The sequence below is a fragment of the Vicugna pacos genome, chromosome 1 (genome assembly GCF_048564905.1).
Source record: "Vicugna pacos chromosome 1, VicPac4, whole genome shotgun sequence".
In the NCBI taxonomy this organism is placed as follows: Eukaryota; Metazoa; Chordata; class Mammalia; order Artiodactyla; family Camelidae; genus Vicugna; species Vicugna pacos.
In genome coordinates this window covers 74,336,058-74,355,600 of record NC_132987.1, presented here as the reverse complement: position 1 = coordinate 74,355,600, position 19,543 = coordinate 74,336,058, and the positions used below count along the sequence as shown (strand labels likewise).

Here is a 19,543-nt window from a genome sequence, read left to right as displayed (position 1 = left end):
TTATTTTATATAGTCTGCATGTTTTATTTGAGCTTAAAATCAAGGTTATTCTATTTTAAGGGCTCAAAACTTTATAGTAATATAAAAGATATTTCATTTCTAAATTTTGGCTTATATGTTATGCAGTTAAATGGGGAACTTAATCTTAAGTGATGATATAATATTCCCATATTTGGATTTCACATTCCAAAAGAGGAAATTAATCTTTATATATTATTATCTACTTGCAGGACATTCCTTTTTTATTAATATGTGCTTTAAGTGCAAAGAGCCAAGTGACTGCCATCTAAATCAGAGGGCTTTCTAAAATGTAGATATAGTAAGAAAATATGAAATGGAAATATAAAGGCTTTTTTTAATAACTAAAATAAGCTTGTGTAGTAATCAGTCTTGATATTATTGAGTTTGTGTCTCTAGGCTTTTAAGTTTGACTGGACTTTATTCAGCCTGCTTAGGTTACATCTGTCAGAGTAAAACTTTCAGTTGACAACACATCAAACACATTGCATATGCATATATATATTTTTTTTATATATAATGGGCATGTGTTAAACATTTCTTTAACTCATTAATAAGGGAGCCAGCAGATGGTAAACCTGGTTCCAAGGACAATTCAAGAAGCATTCATAGGTATTGAAGAATGTTGGGATAAAATTCCTGTGCAGAAAAGAGTTAACATAGCAGAACTGACCACTTACCCTCAAAGAGACCTACTTACCAGGTTTCCCCTTGGCTGGCATCTGGGAACTCGGATTTTTGGAGTGCTCCGCAATCCCAGAACTGGTCAAAGCGGTTCACGGCGCCTACACTGTCTGTACAAACAATATGGTTTGTGCTGGACAAATGTTTCCTTCTGTGAGTCTGGTGCTTTGGCAGGTGCCAGGCAGAGACTACCCAAGTGACCAGCTCCCAGTAAACACCCTGGGCACCGAGTCTCCTAACAAGCTTCCTTGGTGGGCATTCCTCACGTGCTGGCACAACTAACGCCTTGCTGAGGGAAATAAGCTCCACCGGTGTGACTACTGGGCAAGGTTTCTTAGAAGCTTGCGCCTCATTTCCCTGGACTTCGCTTCATGTGCGTTTTTCCTTTTCTGAGTTTGCTCTGTATCATTTCACTGTAAGAAATCATAGCTGTGGGTAGAACTATATGCTGAGTTCTGAGAGTCCTCCAAACAAATTGTCACACCTGGGGCTGGCCTTGGGGACACCTGACACATCCAAAGCAGATTAATATCCTACAGGGCAATAACATACAACCTAGATGTTACCTTTTATACTGAACAAAAATCACTTACAAACCAAAAATACACAAACTGTCTTCGAGCGGGTTGTGGAAGGATGGCAGGGTGGTTCAAGGGCGGACGCCATCCAGACACTGACAGGCACGATTAGAAAGATGAAGCAGAAAGGGCCCCTGTCCGTGAGAGTTTTCTAGGGGTAAACATAATTATAATAAGGTGTGATAAATATGATTAGCGACTTACAGTACATCTGTAGAGGCAGTACATACAGTGGTTAAAGACGAAGACCCTAGAGTTTGGGTTTCAGTCCTGGCTCACCATTTACTAGCCCTGTGACAGCCATTTACTTAACCTCCTTGAGGCTTCTTCATCTGTAAAAGGCCATAATATAAACCTATTTCATAAAGCGTAAGGACTAAGCACAACACATTTAGCACAATGACACATGGGAGTCACTACGTTTTCACTTGTGTTTTTTAATATGCACAAGCACAGTCCACTGAGAAACTGAAAGACACAGTTCATGGAGGTTTAGGAAGGAAAGTGGACACAGGCAAGTGTGCAGCAGGGCTTCTAAAGCTGAACTGGATTAGACCTTCTTAACTTCAAGACCCCAAATTGGAGTATTAACTGTATGATATCCTTTCAAATGCCCAACAGCTAGGAAAAGGGAGGGGGAGGATCTTTCATTGTCTAAAGATAAGAAAAGCTGTCTTAAATTTTAATTTTGCTTTGCAGAGGTTAACATCACCAATTCCAAATGAGTTTGAAGCAGTGAGATTTAGTGTATTCTAGGACATTGTTAATTACTTTACTGTTCCTTTCTATTTTCTCCCAAAGCTCTTTTTTGTCCTAAAACCACTCCATGCCATAGATTCAGTGACATGGAAAATGCTTGAACAGCCAGCAGCCCAGAGTGCCTCTGGAACTCCGGCATTGACTTAAAAATGACATGAACCCTCTAAACAGTCTCAGCACATGCTGCGGAAGGTGATGAAGCCAATGCCCACGAAGGGGAAGACTAGTGAGGCCACGGAATACATTTGCTTTGGCAGCATCTGTTGAGTTTGGAGGCATTTCCAGACTCAAATCTACACAGTATGCTCTTCTCTGAGCAGCCAATAGAAAAGTCTGTGAGGAGGAGCGGAGGAAAAGAGCTTCAGGCAAGGCTGAGTTTTATAAAGCACAGAGATAGAGAGCAAGGAGAACATTGCTTGCAAGATAGCCGTTCTGGAGGCAGTGCCCAAAGGGGATGTGTCGAATTTTCATTATATTTGAAACTGTCAAAAAAAAAAAAACCCAAAACTAATTTCCTAAAGAAAGAAGGGCAGGATTTAGATAATAGCTTTTTAAGATCCCCTTTAAATACAGATCTAAGGTAACTTTTTAGTTTAGAAGCATCATCATGTAGTAGGTATGATTTGATTTGATGAAAAGATGTTATGTGTTGGTGCATTTAGAGAATATACCTAGAAAAATGCAGGAAATTGTTTTTAACCAAATGTGTCTTTTGAGGAAATTATCCTTCCCAGATGGACTCTTTTCTTGGGCTTTCAGATTTTTACTGACAGATAAACTTTTACTAGAAAAGAAGCTCAAATCTTAGCTTTTCAGTAAAGCCTTTCCTGACTCATCCTCATCTCTCTGTCCAAGAATTTTGTCGCTAGGTCCTCTGTGCTCTCCCATGAACAGCACTCTGCTCACACCCTTTAGATAGAACTTACTGCTTTGAAACTGTGTTTAGATGCCAACCTCCCTCTCTCAAAGGACCACTGAGATCAGGAGCTTTGTAATGACATTGTTTATCCCCAGGCATCCCTGACATGCTCCCTCATCTCCTTTCCCACCTTGCAATGTTCATATTCCCTCCACTCCAGCCTCGCCACGACTCTCACGCTGCTTCCTCACCTTGAGCAACTTCACCAATTCTCCTGGTTTTAATTGCTACCTGCATGCAGATGATTCAAGTTACGTTCCTGTATTCCAGACTTTTCTCTTGAGCTCCAGATGCATAAAACCAACTGCCTAATGACTGAGATTGACAGTGGCAGCCCTCCCAAATGCAATAAGCCCTATTATCTTTCTGCCTTGATCTCCCCTCCACCTATCAGTCCCCTTACAATAAATGTATAACCCCTGTTATACAAGTCCAGGCTGTGAGTCATTCTAACCACCTAACCATCTCCTTTTCCTTCGCCCAAATCAGATCTGATTGTTCTCTTTCCCTGTGAAAACACTCAAACTCTTTTGCACAATACATTAAGTCCAGTGGCAAGGCTAGTAAATATTTAACAACTATCTTCCCAGGGGGAAAAAAAGGCCAGATTTATAACGTTTGCCAAAATCTATGGCATAAACATTCCCATCATAGCTGATTTCAAGCTGCCACAGTGACGCCACTGAACATAAGGAAGCTGGAAATAAACAACCAGTAGCCCATTATATAGCATATACACAATATAGAGACAATAAACATAAATATGTTTAAAAACATGCGAGATAGTCAAATACAGCAAAATAAATTAGGCAGCGACTTTTTTGTGATATAATTTATTCAAATATAAATTTACATCATTTAATTGCTTATGGTGGCTGAGTTTAACAACTGGCTTTCAAAATTCCTGAAAATTTAACCATGGACACTTGCAAGCATACTATTTGAAGATCTGTAGCCTGCCTGACATTCCAGCTATAGTTTTCCTTCTGTGTGGCTCTTCCTTTTAACCCTTCCTTTGTTGACACTAGACTATTTTCACCTTTTTTTAAAAAATTGAAGTATAGTTGATTTACAAAGTTGTATTAGTCTCTGGTGTACAGCATAGTGATTCATTTACTGTTTACAAGTTTAATTTGCTACTAGACCATGCTGTCATGTCTCATTCATTCTTTTTTTTAATCTCAGATACATAGACCCTTTAAAAAATTGTTGAAAAAATTAACTATAATATTAAAATGCATTCAGGATACGGAAAATTGAGCCAATTTCCACTGTCAGTCCCCAGGGGATCAAGCGGGTTTTTTTCTCTAAAGACTTCCTGTGGATTTTTGGACACTTCTAACCTATGCCTTGCATGGACACCCCTCTTTGCCACTGTATCCTCTCCAGAGCCGTGATTTTGATCATTCACTTACAGCACCCCACATATTTTGTTACAATGGGAAAAAACCTCTGGGTACAAAAATCTGTATAACAGTCTGGAAAAAAAAGGGGGGGGGGAGGCAAAGGTACATCTTTTAGAATTGTTTTTGGCTTGAGATAACAAACTGACATCTCCCTCAGAGCAATTCCAAGCCAAGGAGGAAGTAACATGCTTTCTGTTTGGGTCTCTGTTTTCTTAGTCCCAGGTTAGAAGTGACCTTCTTGCTGCCACCCAAGACTCAGCTGAGTGACTTCTGAAATTCTGCTGACAATTTCCCTGCTCTAAACTCTTCCCTTCAGCTCCAAGCCTCCAGAGCCAGGTCTGCTGTCTTCAGAGCTTCCTCACGATTCCACGCAGCATCCAGGCCCGCCCTTCGCCAGCCTTTCTCATGCCTTTTCCTAAACCTTCTGCTCTTCTCAAATCTCTGATTCTCTCACGAGCATTTGTTTTTTACAGCATTCTGTCTCTTGTGCCTTCAGCTACTGACCGCTAAGTCTTTTCTCAGGCAAACCACCCACATATCTACTGAGTAATTAAATTTTCTCGAGTCCAGGCCCCAGCCGGCAGGAGATTTTTCTCAATACATGTATTATTTGAGGTAATTTCCTGCATAGCTTCTCATCAATTTCCCACGGGGAGAAAAATCACTATCCCATGTCCTAGAATTGTTTGCGCTAATGTTCCTGAATCAATTGATCATTCTTTTCTCAAGGAAAAAAATCATTTTATTTCTCTCCAGTATAATACTTGGCAGAGTTAAGTGCTCAAAAAAAAAAAAAAAAGAGAAAATGTTGAATGGACCAAAGAACAAAATGTGTGGTATTTTTCTCATGAAAATTACCCAGAGACTTAGACAACACCAACAAGACTCAGTCTTTACCCCTAAGCGTGTTACAGTCTGGGAAGACAAACTGCCAAGCCCTCCAGCAGTTATAAAAATTTCAGGCCAACTTAGGTCTCATGATTTCTCCTGAGGTCTTATTTGTTCACACCAAACACTCAGTTCCCATGGATAGTGTGTCAATTGTGCCTTCCTGGTCCTTAACTAAGATAAACAGATGCAACCGTTATGCTCTAACCAGACCTTTTGCTTCAAGAGTTCTTAGTGCATTGAGCTCCATGAATTTATAAAATGTGCTCTCAGTGTCTTTTCGATTAAAAAATTGTGTTAAAACGCTACATTCCTTTACTAAGTCAAACCGAGGCACAACAGTTTCCCACCAGGATGGAAGTTTCTGGATCAAATCTGGTTGGCAGCTGAACAAGTTCATGGTTGCAGCTCTCAGCTCGGCCCCTCCCGCCCCGCCAGACAACTGTTCCCTCAAGGCAGGGGGAAAGAGGTTTGGCAAGTCCTGACAGATGGACAGCTGACACAATGGACCCTCCCCCAAACCCCATCCCCTGTGCAGCTGTGCTCTGGCCTGGTGTCCAATCGGCCGTCCCCCAGAGAAGGGGAAGGAATTGTGTGTCTGAGAAAGCAGCTCTCAGAGGGAGGGAGGCGGGGGGCCTTGACTGACATACCAGAGGGCTGGCTTTTTGGACGGCTCTTAGCAACGGCCCTGGTTTGACTCTCCTCAGCCATGAGAAAATCGAATCAGTGTACCATTCTTCCAGGCGCGATGCAGCATCAGCAGCTCAACGTCCAGGGGGCCTTCCTCTCTGCGTGTTAATTACCAGCTCTTTCTCATCTCAGGGTTCCTGCCTTTGCAAAGTGCTCCGGAGAAGAGGCAAGAAAGACCACCACCCCGCCCCCTCGCTGCCTGGGGCTTCAGGCTTGATCGTGAGTCCTGGTACATCTGATAGGCGGGACTGAGAGGGGGGTTCCAGCCCCCCTGGTCCGGCAGGGGCTTTATTCTAAGAGTCACTGGCGCGTGGCTGCGCTTTTCTTTCCTGTTTGTAGGTGAAACCCCAGTGGCTTCATTGGCTCCTCGATTTAAACCACGCCCGGCTTTCTGCCCGCTTTGCTGCTGCCGGGCCAGGCCGACCAGCCACATCCCAGCCCCGTTTGCGGGGAGCCGGGCTGCTGCTGCTATTGTGTGGATGCCGCGCGTGTCCTCTCTTCTCTTGCAGAGATGGCTAACAGGGGTCCCAGCTACGGCTTAAGCCGAGAGGTGCAGGAGAAGATCGAGCAGAAGTATGACGCGGACCTGGAGAACAAGCTGGTGGACTGGATCATCCTGCAGTGCGCCGAGGACATAGAGCACCCGCCCCCCGGCAGGGCCCATTTTCAGAAATGGTTGATGGACGGGACGGTAAGGCTGGCAGCGATCTTGGTTGCTGGGGCGGTGGGCAGGGAAAACACTCCAGGGTCTTCTTTAACGTGAGGCTGCGGGAGCAGCTGCGTCTGCCAAGCTCTGTCTCACGGGGGGGGGGACGGGGATGCCTTTATTTCTTCGCGGTTGGAAGATCTGTGCTCCCTGCACAATTCCCTCGCCAGATTAGAGGATTCTCCACCCATCCCAGATATCGCAGCTTCCTTCTGAGTTGTTGGCCAGTTTAAAGCCCTTTTGCTCTTTCCAATGAGAATAGAGATAAGCATTTCTCTGAGATCTCTCCAGTCTTCTTGGTGTATCAGCTCCTCTGGGGCCATCCCTTCCCCCAGGGGAATAGGTTGGTTACATAGTAAAACAAAGGAAGGGGTGGAGGGGGAGGACTAACCACCTTCCATCCTTCCTGGAGCCATACTCCTTGGGAATGCTCAATGCCTGTCTGTTGAATGGATTTGTTCTCATGAAACTGAAGGGAATCCTTATTTGATAACTGCTTTTCTATGGAGATCCTCCTGTGTGTTTGGGGGGTTGGGTACCACAGGCTCTACTGATTCCAACAAGCCTGTCTTTCCTCGCAGGCTGTGCTTGCTGTTACATAATGCTAGCCCACGCGTCTGTTGGATTGTGCCCAGCACTTGGGTTATAGGTTTCTGGGAGGAGGGTACCCCGTTCGGTTCTTTTACATATCACTAGCCCTTACCGGATGAGTTATTGAAGCCTGATTCTGACCTGCCTTTTGATAGAAGAAATAATATTAGACTCTATCCTTCAGCCTCTCCTGGGAACCCCTAACTCATCCCTCCATTGAAAGTCTGAAATCATGGCCTCATCACTGCACATCATTCCCTCTCTGTAAACATTCTTTCGCTCACCCAGAAAAAGGAAGGGAGGAGCGAGGGAGGAAGAGGATTCCCAGGCTACTGAATGCACTGCAGTCAGGAGAAGCCCTGAAAGTGGGGTCGCCTGGGTCTTTAGGGCTGGGTATGGTAGCCTGGCCCCCCAGCCCAGAGCCCATGCCTTCCTGGGGTGCAAGATTTGCCCATGCCCTAACCTGTGGGCTGTGCCCCGTGGGGGCTAAGACTCATTTTGCATTAGGGACAAGCACACACAAAGAGAAATACTGATTCTGTCTCCCCCTTTCCCTCCTCAGGTCTTGTGCAAGCTGATAAACAGTTTATACCCACCAGGACAAGAGCCCATTCCCAAGATCTCAGAGTCAAAGATGGCTTTTAAGCAGATGGAGCAAATCTCCCAGTTCCTAAAAGCTGCGGAGATCTATGGCGTCAGGACCACTGACATTTTTCAGACGGTGGATCTATGGGAAGGTAAACAGCCCTTATGCCTCGTGCCCCCAGGATCATCCTCCCCTCCCCCACCCGGTTGCTTTTCTCTTTGTGAAGCCTGCTCACAGTGTTCTTCCCTGTGTTTCTGTGTGTGTGCGTGCACACATGATTGTGTGTGTGAGATGGTTATCAGCTGTCACCCAGGGGCACTGTCAGCCTCCCCTTTGTGATGTTCTATTAAAAGTGTTCCTTCTCTAAGGAACACACACCCCACACAGCAGGGACCTCAGCAAACTAACATGTAAACAGAAGCCTCCGTGGAGAGGAAGCTAATATGGTTACGTGAATGCCTCTCATTTCTCTTACCCCTCCCATCACGTACTCTTAGCCCACAAATGAAAGCTGCCGGAGGAGAAGGGGGCGGCGAGTGTGCTTCTGACTCACCCGCAGCCGGGCTTATAGACAAAGCTGCCTACTGCAATTTTGTCATTCAATCCAAGAAATAAATAACCCCCCACCATTTTATTAAATGGTTATCTGGCAGCTTGGTGACTATAACTTCCAGATGTGTAATTTCTCAGAGAGGGTGACAAATGACTTTTTCCTTTCATATTTGTGAATTGACATAAGAAATCTAACAAGGCCTAAAAAAGAAATCAAGTTTCTGGACGTATTTAATGGTCCAGTGTTATTGGGGGAAATGATGTGAATGGAGATATTGCCAGAGAATTTGGGACCTATGGTCACAGACCTTAGTGTCCCCCTGAGCCCAGATGTGCATGCCCACCGGTGTGACTGTTCTACCCACATCAGGCCCACCCGGAGGCATGGACCCATCTGTGCTCTCATCCTTATTGTCACTGGCTGTCCTCAGTCACTGGCCCAACCAATAGGATACCCAAGGCAGTGACCCAAATGGCTCTGCTGACAGTGAGAATGGGCTGATTTCCCTGTGATCAAGAGACAATGGTATTTTAAGGGGCATTCAGACGATTTCTAACAGAGAATCATCCAACTAAACAAACTTAATTCCTTTATTCTCACCCCCTCCTCTGTTTCATACAGAGAGCTGGCAGTTCCTGTTTCCTTCACAAATGAGTAGTTAAAATCGTAAGACGCCGATCAGTTTATCAATAATGTTTTTCCATTATTTAGAAACTCATATATTCAGACCTTCAGGCCAGGCCGTTGGCCTACATGAACACTTGCCTCGAAATCCCCATGAAATGTCACAGTTGTGACTTGGTCCTTGCTTTTTAGGTCAAAACTATGATGATATTTCCTTGCTAATAAAAATAGCTACTGCTTATCGATATTTTCCTATACACTAGGCACGGTACTGGGGCTTTTCTGCATAATGCCAATCAATTCTCCTAACAAGTCCAGGCGGTGTTATAAATTCCCCATTACAAAGGTGATGAGACTGAAGCTTGCCCATGGTTACTTGTATGATTACTTGTATATATCATATGACCAACTAGTAAGTAGCAGAACCAGGACTCAAACCCAGGCTCTATGATGCCAAAGAAGGGAACTTTAACCAAACTGCTGTGCCGGGGCCAGGACGCTGTTTCCTTCACCTGCACCATGAGTGTGTGGCTGAGTCATAGGAGAGACTAATGAGATAAAGAGGAAGGGAAGGATGATTCAGGGCTCTGTGGGACACAAGGTTAGAGGCCCCATACCAGGAAGTGTGTGTGAATGGGAGGGAACCCAGGGAGGCCCCCCACATGCAGGAAGTGTGTAGGTAGAGGAAGAAACAGGGACCTCTGTGGGAGGTGGGGATCCGGAGGGTACTTCTCTGTCCTGAGGATGCGTTGTTTGCCTTTCCCCTTTTCCCAAAGACCACACAGGTGAACTTTATACCCAGGAGGTGCTAGCAGTGAAGGGAAAGCGGGTGGGGTGCAGTGGTTCCTAATAAGCAGAGTAAGTGGACGTCTACACCACCTGCTCCAGTCCTGTGCGATAGGGCACCTCTTAGGAAAGAGGGAGGTTGAAAGACATGAGTGTGACTGCAGTAGTCTGAGATCGGATAGTGGACACGTGGAGTCCAGGGCAGAATATTGCTCCTGGGAAAAGGGAACAGGGCAGACACGGAGGGCTCTCATTCTCAGGGCAAAGAAAGGTGGGGCTTTAAAGGAAAGGAGAAAGGAGACCTCTCCCAGGGCGCTGTGGCTGAGCGGCTGTAGATAGGTCACGCAGCAGGTAGGGATAGCTGGCAATAGGGAAGCAGATGCTTGGGAGAGTCCAAACGTCCTCTAGAGGCCCCAGGTTCTGGTGCTCCGCCCCACCCCCACCCCTATGGAGGGGAGCCGGGACTTAGGTTTGGGAGATTCACTCTCTAACTTGAAGGGGATACTTGGTGTCTCCCCAAAGCGCTGTCTGAAGCTCAGGCCAGAGCTGGTTTCCAGCGGGGCAAGAGGAAGGAAAGTGGGTTGCTTTGAGCAGAGAAAGGCGGGAGGGGTGGCGGCCTTGAACGAGCCCAGCAGTGAGACGCATTCGACAGCAGCAGGGACCAGTGCCCGAGGCTGGGTCCTTCTGCCAGAGCTGGTTGTCCCCTGGGAATATGGGGATGAATAAGCTGGGATCAAAGGGACGCCGTGTGCAGGGCTGGCGTGTGTTGCGGTGCCTGTGTGCACGGGAGGTGTCCGAGGGTTTGTGCGCACAGCTCTTGGACTCGCCATCTCGTTCTCCCTCCTCTTCTGCGCCCTGGCTGTGGTTTTAGTGCTGTGCTCACGTATTAGATTGTTCACATTCACTCCTGATTCCACACATCGCAGTCATGGTGGCCGTGGCTTGGAGGGGCCAGCCCTTCTCTCCTGAACCTTTCTCTTCCTCCTCTGCAGGCTTTTTATACTCCGCAGCTCCGGTCTCCGGTCTCCCCTGCTCGCCATCTTTCTAAGTAGGGCTGTGCTTACCCACGGCTGCCCAGGGACTCCACGCTGCTCTTGAGTCACGGCCGAATAAAGCCGCGGGAGCCCGGGCTTGCCAAATGTCTTCTTACTGTTTAGATAGACAAGCCCCAGATGTACCCTCTATACTGAAACCTTTTTTTAGATACAAGGTGAAATGCTTAGAATGGACTCGGGGTCAACCAGAATAAAAGGTTCAAGGCTTCAAGGAGGAACCCAGGACTGAATGTTCCAGAAAACAATCCAACTACAGGGATACAGACGAGGTTACTGACGTTCCCCTCGGAGGAAGCTGGGTGACAAGCCCCTTTCAGTGATGGGGGAGACGTAAGGGCAGCTTAGAGCAGGGAAGGGGACAGGGGAGGTCTTTCTTGTGGATGAGAGAAGGTGGATGCCTGGTGGGTTACTTTGGGATTTGCCCCTCGGGTCCTAGAAAAGGGTGGGCGGGGCCGTCTCAGCTCAAGAGAGCGCAGTGGAGGTTAGGTTTCAGCATCTCTTCTGTGGAGGGAAAGGCAGGAGGAGGGAAAGCGAGGAGCCAGGACAGGAGGGGTGTGTGTGTGTGTGTGCGTGTGTGCATGTGTGTGTGTAAAACAGAACACGAGAGTGAGTAAGTGTGCTGGTCAGAAGAGAGAGCAGAGAGAGCTCACCCTGGAGGGTAGAAGTGTGCAGGCTCCTAAGTCAGAAATTAGACTGCCGGGTTCAAACCTCTGCTCCATCACTTACCAGTGAACTTTCCTAAGCTTCAATTTTCTCTACTGTAAAATGGGGATGATAGTATTGATTTCACGCATTGAAAGTGCTCACCATAGTGCTGGCAAGAGTCGAGCATCACGTGTGGTGGCAAAGTAAAAATGACTATTGTCATTGGCTTTTTTTTTTAAGACTGATGGAAAATGAGAGCAGCAGGAGCAAGGGGTAAGGTCACATAGTCTGTCTTGGAACAAACGGACTTCATTAATAGCTTCACACAGCAGCAGGTAGGGTTGCCCCTTTGTCACCTGCAGCGCGTCACCTCATTGGCCGTTCTCCAAAATGAGAGACTGCCTTTATGAGTCTTCTTGACTTTTCCCCACCTCGTGGTCATTACCCTCTATGCCTTTCCCCAGGATATATTATTGCTTTGCCCATCTCACACCCGGACGATTTTGATACTGCGGAAAGAGCATGAGTTTTGGAGTCAGGTGGGTGGGTTGAAACACTTTAGCTACATACAAACTCTGTGACCTTGGTTAAGCTGCTTAGCTTCTCAGAGCCTCAGTTCCCTTCTCTGCAAACAGGTCTAGCACCTCCCTTGCAGGATTCGTGCAAGAATTAAATGTATAAAATGCCTAACACAATGCCTGGCCAAGAGATAATCCGATAAATGTGGGCTTTTCTTCCTCTGTTGTCAGTCCAATAGCAAGTAGCCTTTTTGGTTCCTGTGCATATCTAGGTAATGAGCATTAGACACCTAGAATTCTAGAATGTCGGAGCAGGCAAGACTCAAAGATCAGTCAGATCTGATTGCTCTTCTCCATCATCCAGCGGCAAGGATGCAGACACGTGGTTTCGTCCTGCCTCACTGTTCCCCTCCTTGATGACTGGGTGTTGAGGAGCCTGGTTTACACCAGGGGCAGAGTGCCTGGAAGGTCCAAATGTCTTCTCTGGGAGGTGTCACTGTGTGTGTCATTCCTCAGCAGCAGGAACAGAAGAGACATTTCACCTGATCTGAGAGCTATCTGGGGATATGGTACAGTACCTGTAGTGACTTGAGACATCACAGAAATAAACACCTGTTGCTGGAAGCCTCCTTTTCTATCAGAGCAGCTTTTACTGCATTTACTCCAAGTGCTGCTCACACTTATGTTTGGCGGGTTCTTCCTTCAGCGCTGGTTCTCTGGCTCCAGTGAGCACCAGAATCATCTGGTAGGCTTGTTACAACTCCGATTGCTGGACCCCAGCTCCAGAGTTTCAGAAGTATTAAATTTAGGCTGGGGCCTAGGAATTTACATTTCTTACCAATTCCGGGGTTCTCCTGCTGGCCCGGGAACCCTGCTTCAAGAGCCACTGCCCTCCGGAGTTTCTCCAGGGAGGCAAGCAACAAAAATTCATAAAGTCCACAGGGCAAGCCCAACCTGCCCTCTGACGTTTCTCCCTATCTGTAGCAATAGTTTTTCTATCTTCAGTGGAGAATTGGGAGCCATGCCTAAGTTATTACTCAGGGAAATAAAAAATGGTGTCTTCATCCACTGACCACTTTCTCTATATAAGTCCCAGAAAGATAAAAAAAAAAAACAACCCCCCCAATATTCCAAGGATGAGTCAAGACTAACAAAACAGAAGTAGCTCTGAAGCAGAGTTTTGAGTGTAAGACTGATCTTTAGTATTAGAATGTCCAACCTGGATTTACATACCCAGATGACTTCTCTGGCCTTTTTCCTTTCTCTTTACACTCCTTTTTATTTTTCCTTCCCAAAGATATGCATAAGATAGCATGAAAGTAATAAAAAAATTAAGAGAATAAAATTTAAAAAAAATTTTTTATTGACATGTAGCTGGTTTACAATATTTGTTTCAGGTGTACAGCCAAGTAAGTCAGTAATACATATACATATATATTCTTTTTCAGATTCTTTTCCATTATAGTTTATTACAAGGTATTGAATGCAGTTCACTCTGCTATACAGTAGGTCCTTGTTGTTTATCTATTTTATATATAGTAATGTGTATCGGTTAATCACCAACCTCTAGTTTGTCCATCCCACCCTTTGCCCTTCAGTAACCATAGTCTGAAGAGATCAAAATGTTTGTTCAAGTATTTTTAGGGTAATAAGACTCAAATTTATGAGCATAAGAAACCCTGGATTAGGATGGGAGTTGGGGGTGGTCCTTACAATGCAGAGCCCTTGGTCCCTCTTCCCAGAGATGGCGTTTGGTAGCTGGGGTGTAAGATCACATCTGGGAAGACACTACCTTGTGATAATGCAGTAAACAGAGGACACAGTAGCTTCTAGTAAAGGTGTCGGTTCCTCTTGAGACTCTGAAGAGGTTTGTCAGGTGAGACAGGAAAAGCTACTCTGCCACCATCTCTTTTTACAACTTCAAGACTAATATTAGCCTCCCCTATGCTGGGGGCTACAGGAGTCCAGGAGCCTGATTAAACTCCTGAGCCGTTAGTGTAAATGTGGCCCCTCTCTTTCTTGTCTCACTTCCTTGCTATGGCCAGCGGTCTTATTCATAGATCACCACCCAGACTCAGTTTCATTTCTGCTCTCCCAGCATCTAGAAAATTCCCAGCACCTAGTTGGTGGTTCTTTTAGAACTGTTCTTCTTTTTTTTTTCCTTGGCAGAATGGCCTTAAGCAGTGGTTTTCAGGCTGTCTTGCCAAAGTATCTAGGGGTTGCTTTCAAGAAGCAAAGGGATGCCAAGCTTCCAGGGCTCGGAGCAGGCTCCCGGCCTGGATCACAGCCATTTCAGTGGCTGCGGCTATGATCTGACTTTGTGGAAGATGTCTCTGAAGGGAGGAGTTATTGCTTAACAACTTTCATCTAGTACTTACCACATGCCAGACCTTGGGACAGTTTTAAAAATTCAAAACCAAGGTGCTGGGGCAGTGCTTGCCTATCTGTCTGGCTGTATCCGCATCATTGCAGATCATCCCAGAATCTGAATTTTCAAGATCCTTGGGTAATTCTGATGACTAGTCTAGTTGGGAGTCACCAGAAGAAACTCATATTTCTTAGACTTCCATGATGGCATATCACCCAGGGAGATTATTAAAAATATAAACTCCAACCCCTCACCCCCACCCCCCAGGCTTACTGAACTCGTCTCTCCTGGAAATGACCTCAAATTTTGTATTTTTAGAGACCTCCCCATCCCATCTCACAAATAGTTGAAGGAGTTTGGGAAACCATGCTCTGAAGCAGGCTGTGTTCTAGGCAGATGGTACATTTTGTTAGGCCAGAATACTGGGATTCTTTCCAAGGGAGGTCTACTAGATAACTAACTAGAAATGAACTGATTACAGGAGGTAGATTTCTGTTCACAGTGCTATGCAGAATCTTAACAATAATTATTTTAACTTGATCTGTACACTGATGGGGGACTCTGGACCCCAGCTGCTTTTTCTTGCTTTAATTTTATTCGCGTTGAGACCTTGAGAAATTATGCTAAACCATCATCATTACCATCATTTGGGGTTGGTGCCCTAGATCTTGTGGGACCCAAGAACTATGCCCCAGTTTCATCCCTCCACCTGGCATTGAAGCAGCCACTGCCACCCCTCAGGTCATCCCTGATCACCGAGGAACATGCCTCCCAAACAGCCTCCACCGGGGACCCACGGGAGATGGCAGTGCACCCTGCAGACTGCCGTGGGCTTTGCGTTCAGACCAACCTGAGCTGGAGCTGAGCCCTAATTTACTTGCTGGGTGGCTCTGGCACATTAATTAGCTTCCCTGAGTTAGTTTTCCCATCCACACATTGGGAGGAATAATAACAAGTCCATGGGGTTGATGTCACATATAGCAAAGTGTCTAGCCTACCATTTATATCAAATCTTTAGTCCTGAGGGCTTTCTTTTTAAAAAGTGTTTCCAGGGGGAGGATATAGCCCAGTGGTAGAGCACATGCTTAGCATGCACAAGGTCCTGGGTTCAATTCCCAGTACCGCCATTAAAAAATAAAATGAACAAATGAACAAACCTAATTACCTCCCCCTACACACAAAAAATAAAATAAAAAAGCATTTCCAATTTGTTCCTTCCCCAGCTTCTTCTGCCCCAATCGTATAATTGCTTCCTTTTGCACTTTCCAGGGATGAGGGTGGGTGGAAGTTACAGTCCGAGGTTCCCAGATACCTTACCCTTGCCCCTAACGTAGTTCCCTCCGTCCTTTCTGGGCTCATGTAGTGTACACCTTAGCGAGCTACTGGTGACGGGCGCTGGGTCTGTGGTTTAACAGGGCTTGTTTCGTCACCCATGGCTCCAGCGTGGTGTCTGTGGCTGGCTGCCAGTGTCAGGCTCTACAGTCCCCAGATCCTGGACATGCCAGACTTGCTCTTTTCAGTCACCAGAACCAGACTTCTGGTCTGCTATACATGCACAGTGGAGACGACTGGTGTACCCTGACCTTCCCAAGCCTCCGTGTGCTCCATCGTCTCTCTAGGTGCTCTTTAAGGACTCACTGCTTGAGAGCAAAACCTTTCCTTAAGTCCTCCGTCAGTGATCCTTCAGAATATCATCACGATGGTTCTATCAAAAAAAAAAAAAAAGGATGCTGTTATAGAGTGACAGTTACAGAAATGCTTTTCCTCTGCGGAAGAGAAGGATCATTCTCATAACCTCCTCTGCGCTTCCCCTCCCTTACTTCCCAGTATTCTTTGTGACCTCCCCCTTCCATCTGCTGCCCAGATCCTCCGTTCTCCACTACCCCAGCTGTTCCTTGAGTCTGCGGGGTTCTCCCTTGAGACCCTTTCATCCCTGTATCCATTCATCAACCCCGCAGGGCCTCAGGATCCAGGAAATCGTCCCTCGGTTCATGTGGGAGGTGGGGGGTGGAGGAGAGGGACCAGGAGAGAGGGATCTGCTGTCTCTCTCTCCTCTTTGAACAAACGGGCATCCTGGACTGGACTTCCTCTGTGGGCCTAATTGTTTATTTTGTCAGAGTTATGTTCCATTCTCCCTTTCTGTCTGCCTGTCCCCAGTAATTCTGTATTCCCTGGTGACCAGGCTGCCGCAGCCTGGCCCAAGAGACCACAGATGGTTTACTCGGTCTGAAGAGGGCCATTTAATGTTTGCCCTTAACTTTCACAGCCCCCTCCCCCACCCTGGGCCTTCAGCTTTTGTACTGCACCCTCGTGCTGTGTGTGGACCTTCAGGCTGGTTCTGACCTGCAGGGCTAACCACACGGTAGCATCTTTCCCTTTCCCTGTGCAGGACTCATCAGTCAGCAGGAAGGGGTGGGGCGAGGAGAAAGGATGGGAGGAGCAGGCTGCCTTGTAGCCCAGTGGCCTTCTCTGTGGGTTAAGGGTCCTTGGGCTCCACAGGTGATGGTGCGCCCCCTCCCACTGTGTGCCGGGCACACCACACACTCTCCCCCCCAACACACACACACTCCATTTATTTATTGTCTCCATTCAACTCCTTTCAAGCAGCAGAGAATGAAGGGCCTCTCACCGTGTCCTGTCGGAGTGCTTTCTGTGCTGATTTGCTTTTCTTCGTCTGCCAGGCTTCCAGCCCAAAGGGCCAAGTGAATACTCAATCTGATGCACATGGATGAGTTCAGACCCTTTTAACCCAGATAAAGGGAAAGAAAGAAGCCACCTGGGGTTTGGTGCAGTTCATCCATCCAGTATATTTCTTCCCGGTTTCCTTTTCTCTTCCCAGTCCTGAGGAGAACCCTCTTGTGCGGACCCCCACGCCAGCCCACACACAGGACCTCACCTTACAGCCGCCTGTGGGACCCCCTGAGGCAGGGCCTCTCAGCAGGGCAGGGACCTCTATCTGAGCTGCTAAGTGCTTGGAATGTGTTATTCATGCAGCAACTACGAGTGGATTAGAAACGGGATCTTTGGTATGTGCCATCTAGACAATCATTAGCCAGATTCCTTTCTGAGAAGTTTGGCTATGTGGTCTTCAGGCCACTTTGAGGGGCACCCTCAAACATCCCTCTTCCTTGAATGTGCTCACCTACAGCCTCCTGTCGGAACTTCCTTCCCAGAGGGCCAGTTGCATCCTGGATTCCTTGGCCCTGACTCATACTAGGTTTTAATCACTCCTTTGGCTTCCAGGGAAGGACATGGCGGCCGTGCAGAGGACCCTGATGGCTCTAGGCAGTGTCGCAGTCACCAAGGATGACGGCTGCTACCGGGGAGAGCCATCCTGGTTTCACAGGTAAAAACTCCCTCCCAGCCCCCCAGGAACAGACGGTAATGTTAGCGAGAGGGAGCATCAGAAGCCTTGTCACGGCCCAGAGGTGCTTGGACGCAAAGACCCTAGGAGCAAGCACTCCCAGCCCCACAGCCGAGTCCCCCGGAGCAAGGAAAGACCCGTGGTGCAGAAAGAGAGCTTAAACTCAACCCAGTAGCTCAGTGGGAGGTGAACACGTTGTAGCAGGTAATTAACTCTTCATGCCCCTAACCCCCTCTGCTTCTTGACAACTATAAAAAGGTACCAGCTTTTGGCGTTTTAAATGAACCTGATCTGAAACTCCTACGTATTGGCCAGTTGAAGCCCTGCTTTTAGCTCCCACTTTGTTAGTGACCTACTGAGGCCTATGTGGCCCCAAATTATTCACCATCTGACTCTTCACCGAAGTTTGCAGCCCTCTGGACTAGAGTGAGACATTTCCCCTGCTTCGCTCCCACACCCCTCAGCTCTAAAGGGGAGCAGTGACCTTGGTCCCATACAGGGAGGGGTGGAACAGGATTAATGACTTTGTAAGAAGAGCTGACTTCAATTTTCACAAGGGCTTGAGGTAACTGTGGGGGGGGGGGGACAGGAAAGCTGTCTGAGAGTAAAGTCCCCAGAGAGGCATCACTGGTTTCTTTGCTGTAGAAATTCTGGAAAATCATCCGAGCTTCTAAGGAGCAGAGAGGTAGGGCCTGTTCGTGGTGGGACCGTCGCCCAGGGCAAGAGCATAGTTCATAGAAAGACTGTCGTTCAGTATAAGGCCTGCCCTTCTGCTTGGTGACCCTTGACCTCCTGTAGAGCCTGCCTAACTGCTCATCTAGGCAAAGGTTTGGAAATGGTCAGAATGACACTGTTCCATCTCACTCCCTCTGCCCAGGAAAGCCCAGCAGAACCGGAGAGGATTTTCAGAGGAGCAGCTTCGCCAGGGACAGAGCGTGATAGGCCTGCAGATGGGCAGCAACAAGGGGGCCTCCCAGGCAGGCATGACCGGGTATGGGACGCCCAGGCAGATCATGTGAGGCGCCGCGCCCCGCCCCACGTAGAGAGGACGGACGTTCCACACCGCGGTCTCCGTGATCAAGAAATAGCTAGTCACCTTCCGGCCTTCTCCTCGTCCCAAAGCCTCCTGTCCCTGGTTGTTGCAAGTGCTGCGTTTCTGCCGCGAATCCACGTTGCCTACTGCCGCCACCTTCTGTTCGTTTAGAACTATGCAAAGACTCCGCTCCCTCTTCCCGAGCTCCCTCTCCCTGAAAGCCCGCCTTTGTCTGACTATTTATTTATTTATTTATTTGCCAGAAATTTCGCTCCTCAACTTATAGAAGGCACCTAATAAATGAATGAGTCTTGTGTCTTCAAGTGTAAAGTTCCTTCTTTGTCTTAGGGACTTTGCGGGCAGGGCTGGTCTTCATTGCATTCAAGAGGCCAGCAAGAGGGAATTAAGCTTAAATGGTAGCTGTAGAAATACAGGTTAACCTTGAGGAAGGCTTGCGAGGTTGTGTGGTTTACCTTGGCAATTGCAGTAGAAAGCGTAGGAATAGTTTTGCCCTCTCTGACAGCCGAAAGCCAAGAGTTCAAGAATGAGGTCTTTGACCCCCACATATTTTTGAGTACCTACCTTGTACCTGTTATGCTAGACTCTCTGGGGGTACAGGAATGAGCAAGCTGAAGCCCCAGTTTTTCAGGAGCTCTCAAAGAGATGACCACGAAGTGTCTGATGGAGGGGTGGTTTTGTCAACTGGGCGGGTGATTACTGGTTGAAAGAAAGAGCAGTTTTCACTTCTCTGTCAATAATCTTCCCACACCAG

The 19,543-nt window shown here is 47.2% G+C and overlaps 1 protein-coding gene across 3 annotated transcripts; it reads left to right on the top strand.

Annotated features, from left to right (window-relative positions):
- Positions 1 to 5,809: 5,809 nt before the first annotated feature.
- TAGLN3 (transgelin 3) lies at positions 5,810 to 19,094 on the top strand. 3 transcript variants are annotated; one of them, XM_006217319.4, is made up of 5 exons: positions 5,810 to 6,161; positions 6,452 to 6,633; positions 7,802 to 7,976; positions 17,618 to 17,720; positions 18,616 to 19,094. In XM_006217319.4, the coding sequence occupies exons 2-5, from the start codon at positions 6,454 to 6,456 to the stop codon at positions 18,755 to 18,757; spliced, it is 600 nt and encodes a 199-aa protein (XP_006217381.1). In that variant the 5' UTR covers positions 5,810 to 6,161; positions 6,452 to 6,453; the 3' UTR covers positions 18,758 to 19,094. The 3 variants fall into 3 exon arrangements, with proteins under 3 accessions (XP_006217381.1, XP_072821518.1, XP_015105911.1); XM_072965417.1 differs by having other exon boundaries at positions 5,810 to 6,171; XM_015250425.3 differs by lacking the exon at positions 5,810 to 6,161 and having other exon boundaries at positions 6,178 to 6,633.
- The last annotated feature ends 449 nt before the right edge of the window (positions 19,095 to 19,543 follow it).

What these genes read in the sequence shown, in the direction of transcription:
- TAGLN3 (XM_006217319.4), top strand. Translation starts at nt 6,454, where the DNA reads ATGGCTAACAGGGGTCCCAGCTACGGCTTAAGCCGAGAGGTGCAGGAG. An exon ending in GACGGTGGATCTATGGGAAG is followed by an intron (nt 7,977 to 17,617) that starts GTAAACAGCCCT and finishes TTTGGCTTCCAG; the next exon opens with GGAAGGACATGGCGGCCGTG. An exon ending in GAGCCATCCTGGTTTCACAG is followed by an intron (nt 17,721 to 18,615) that starts GTAAAAACTCCC and finishes CCCTCTGCCCAG; the next exon opens with GAAAGCCCAGCAGAACCGGA.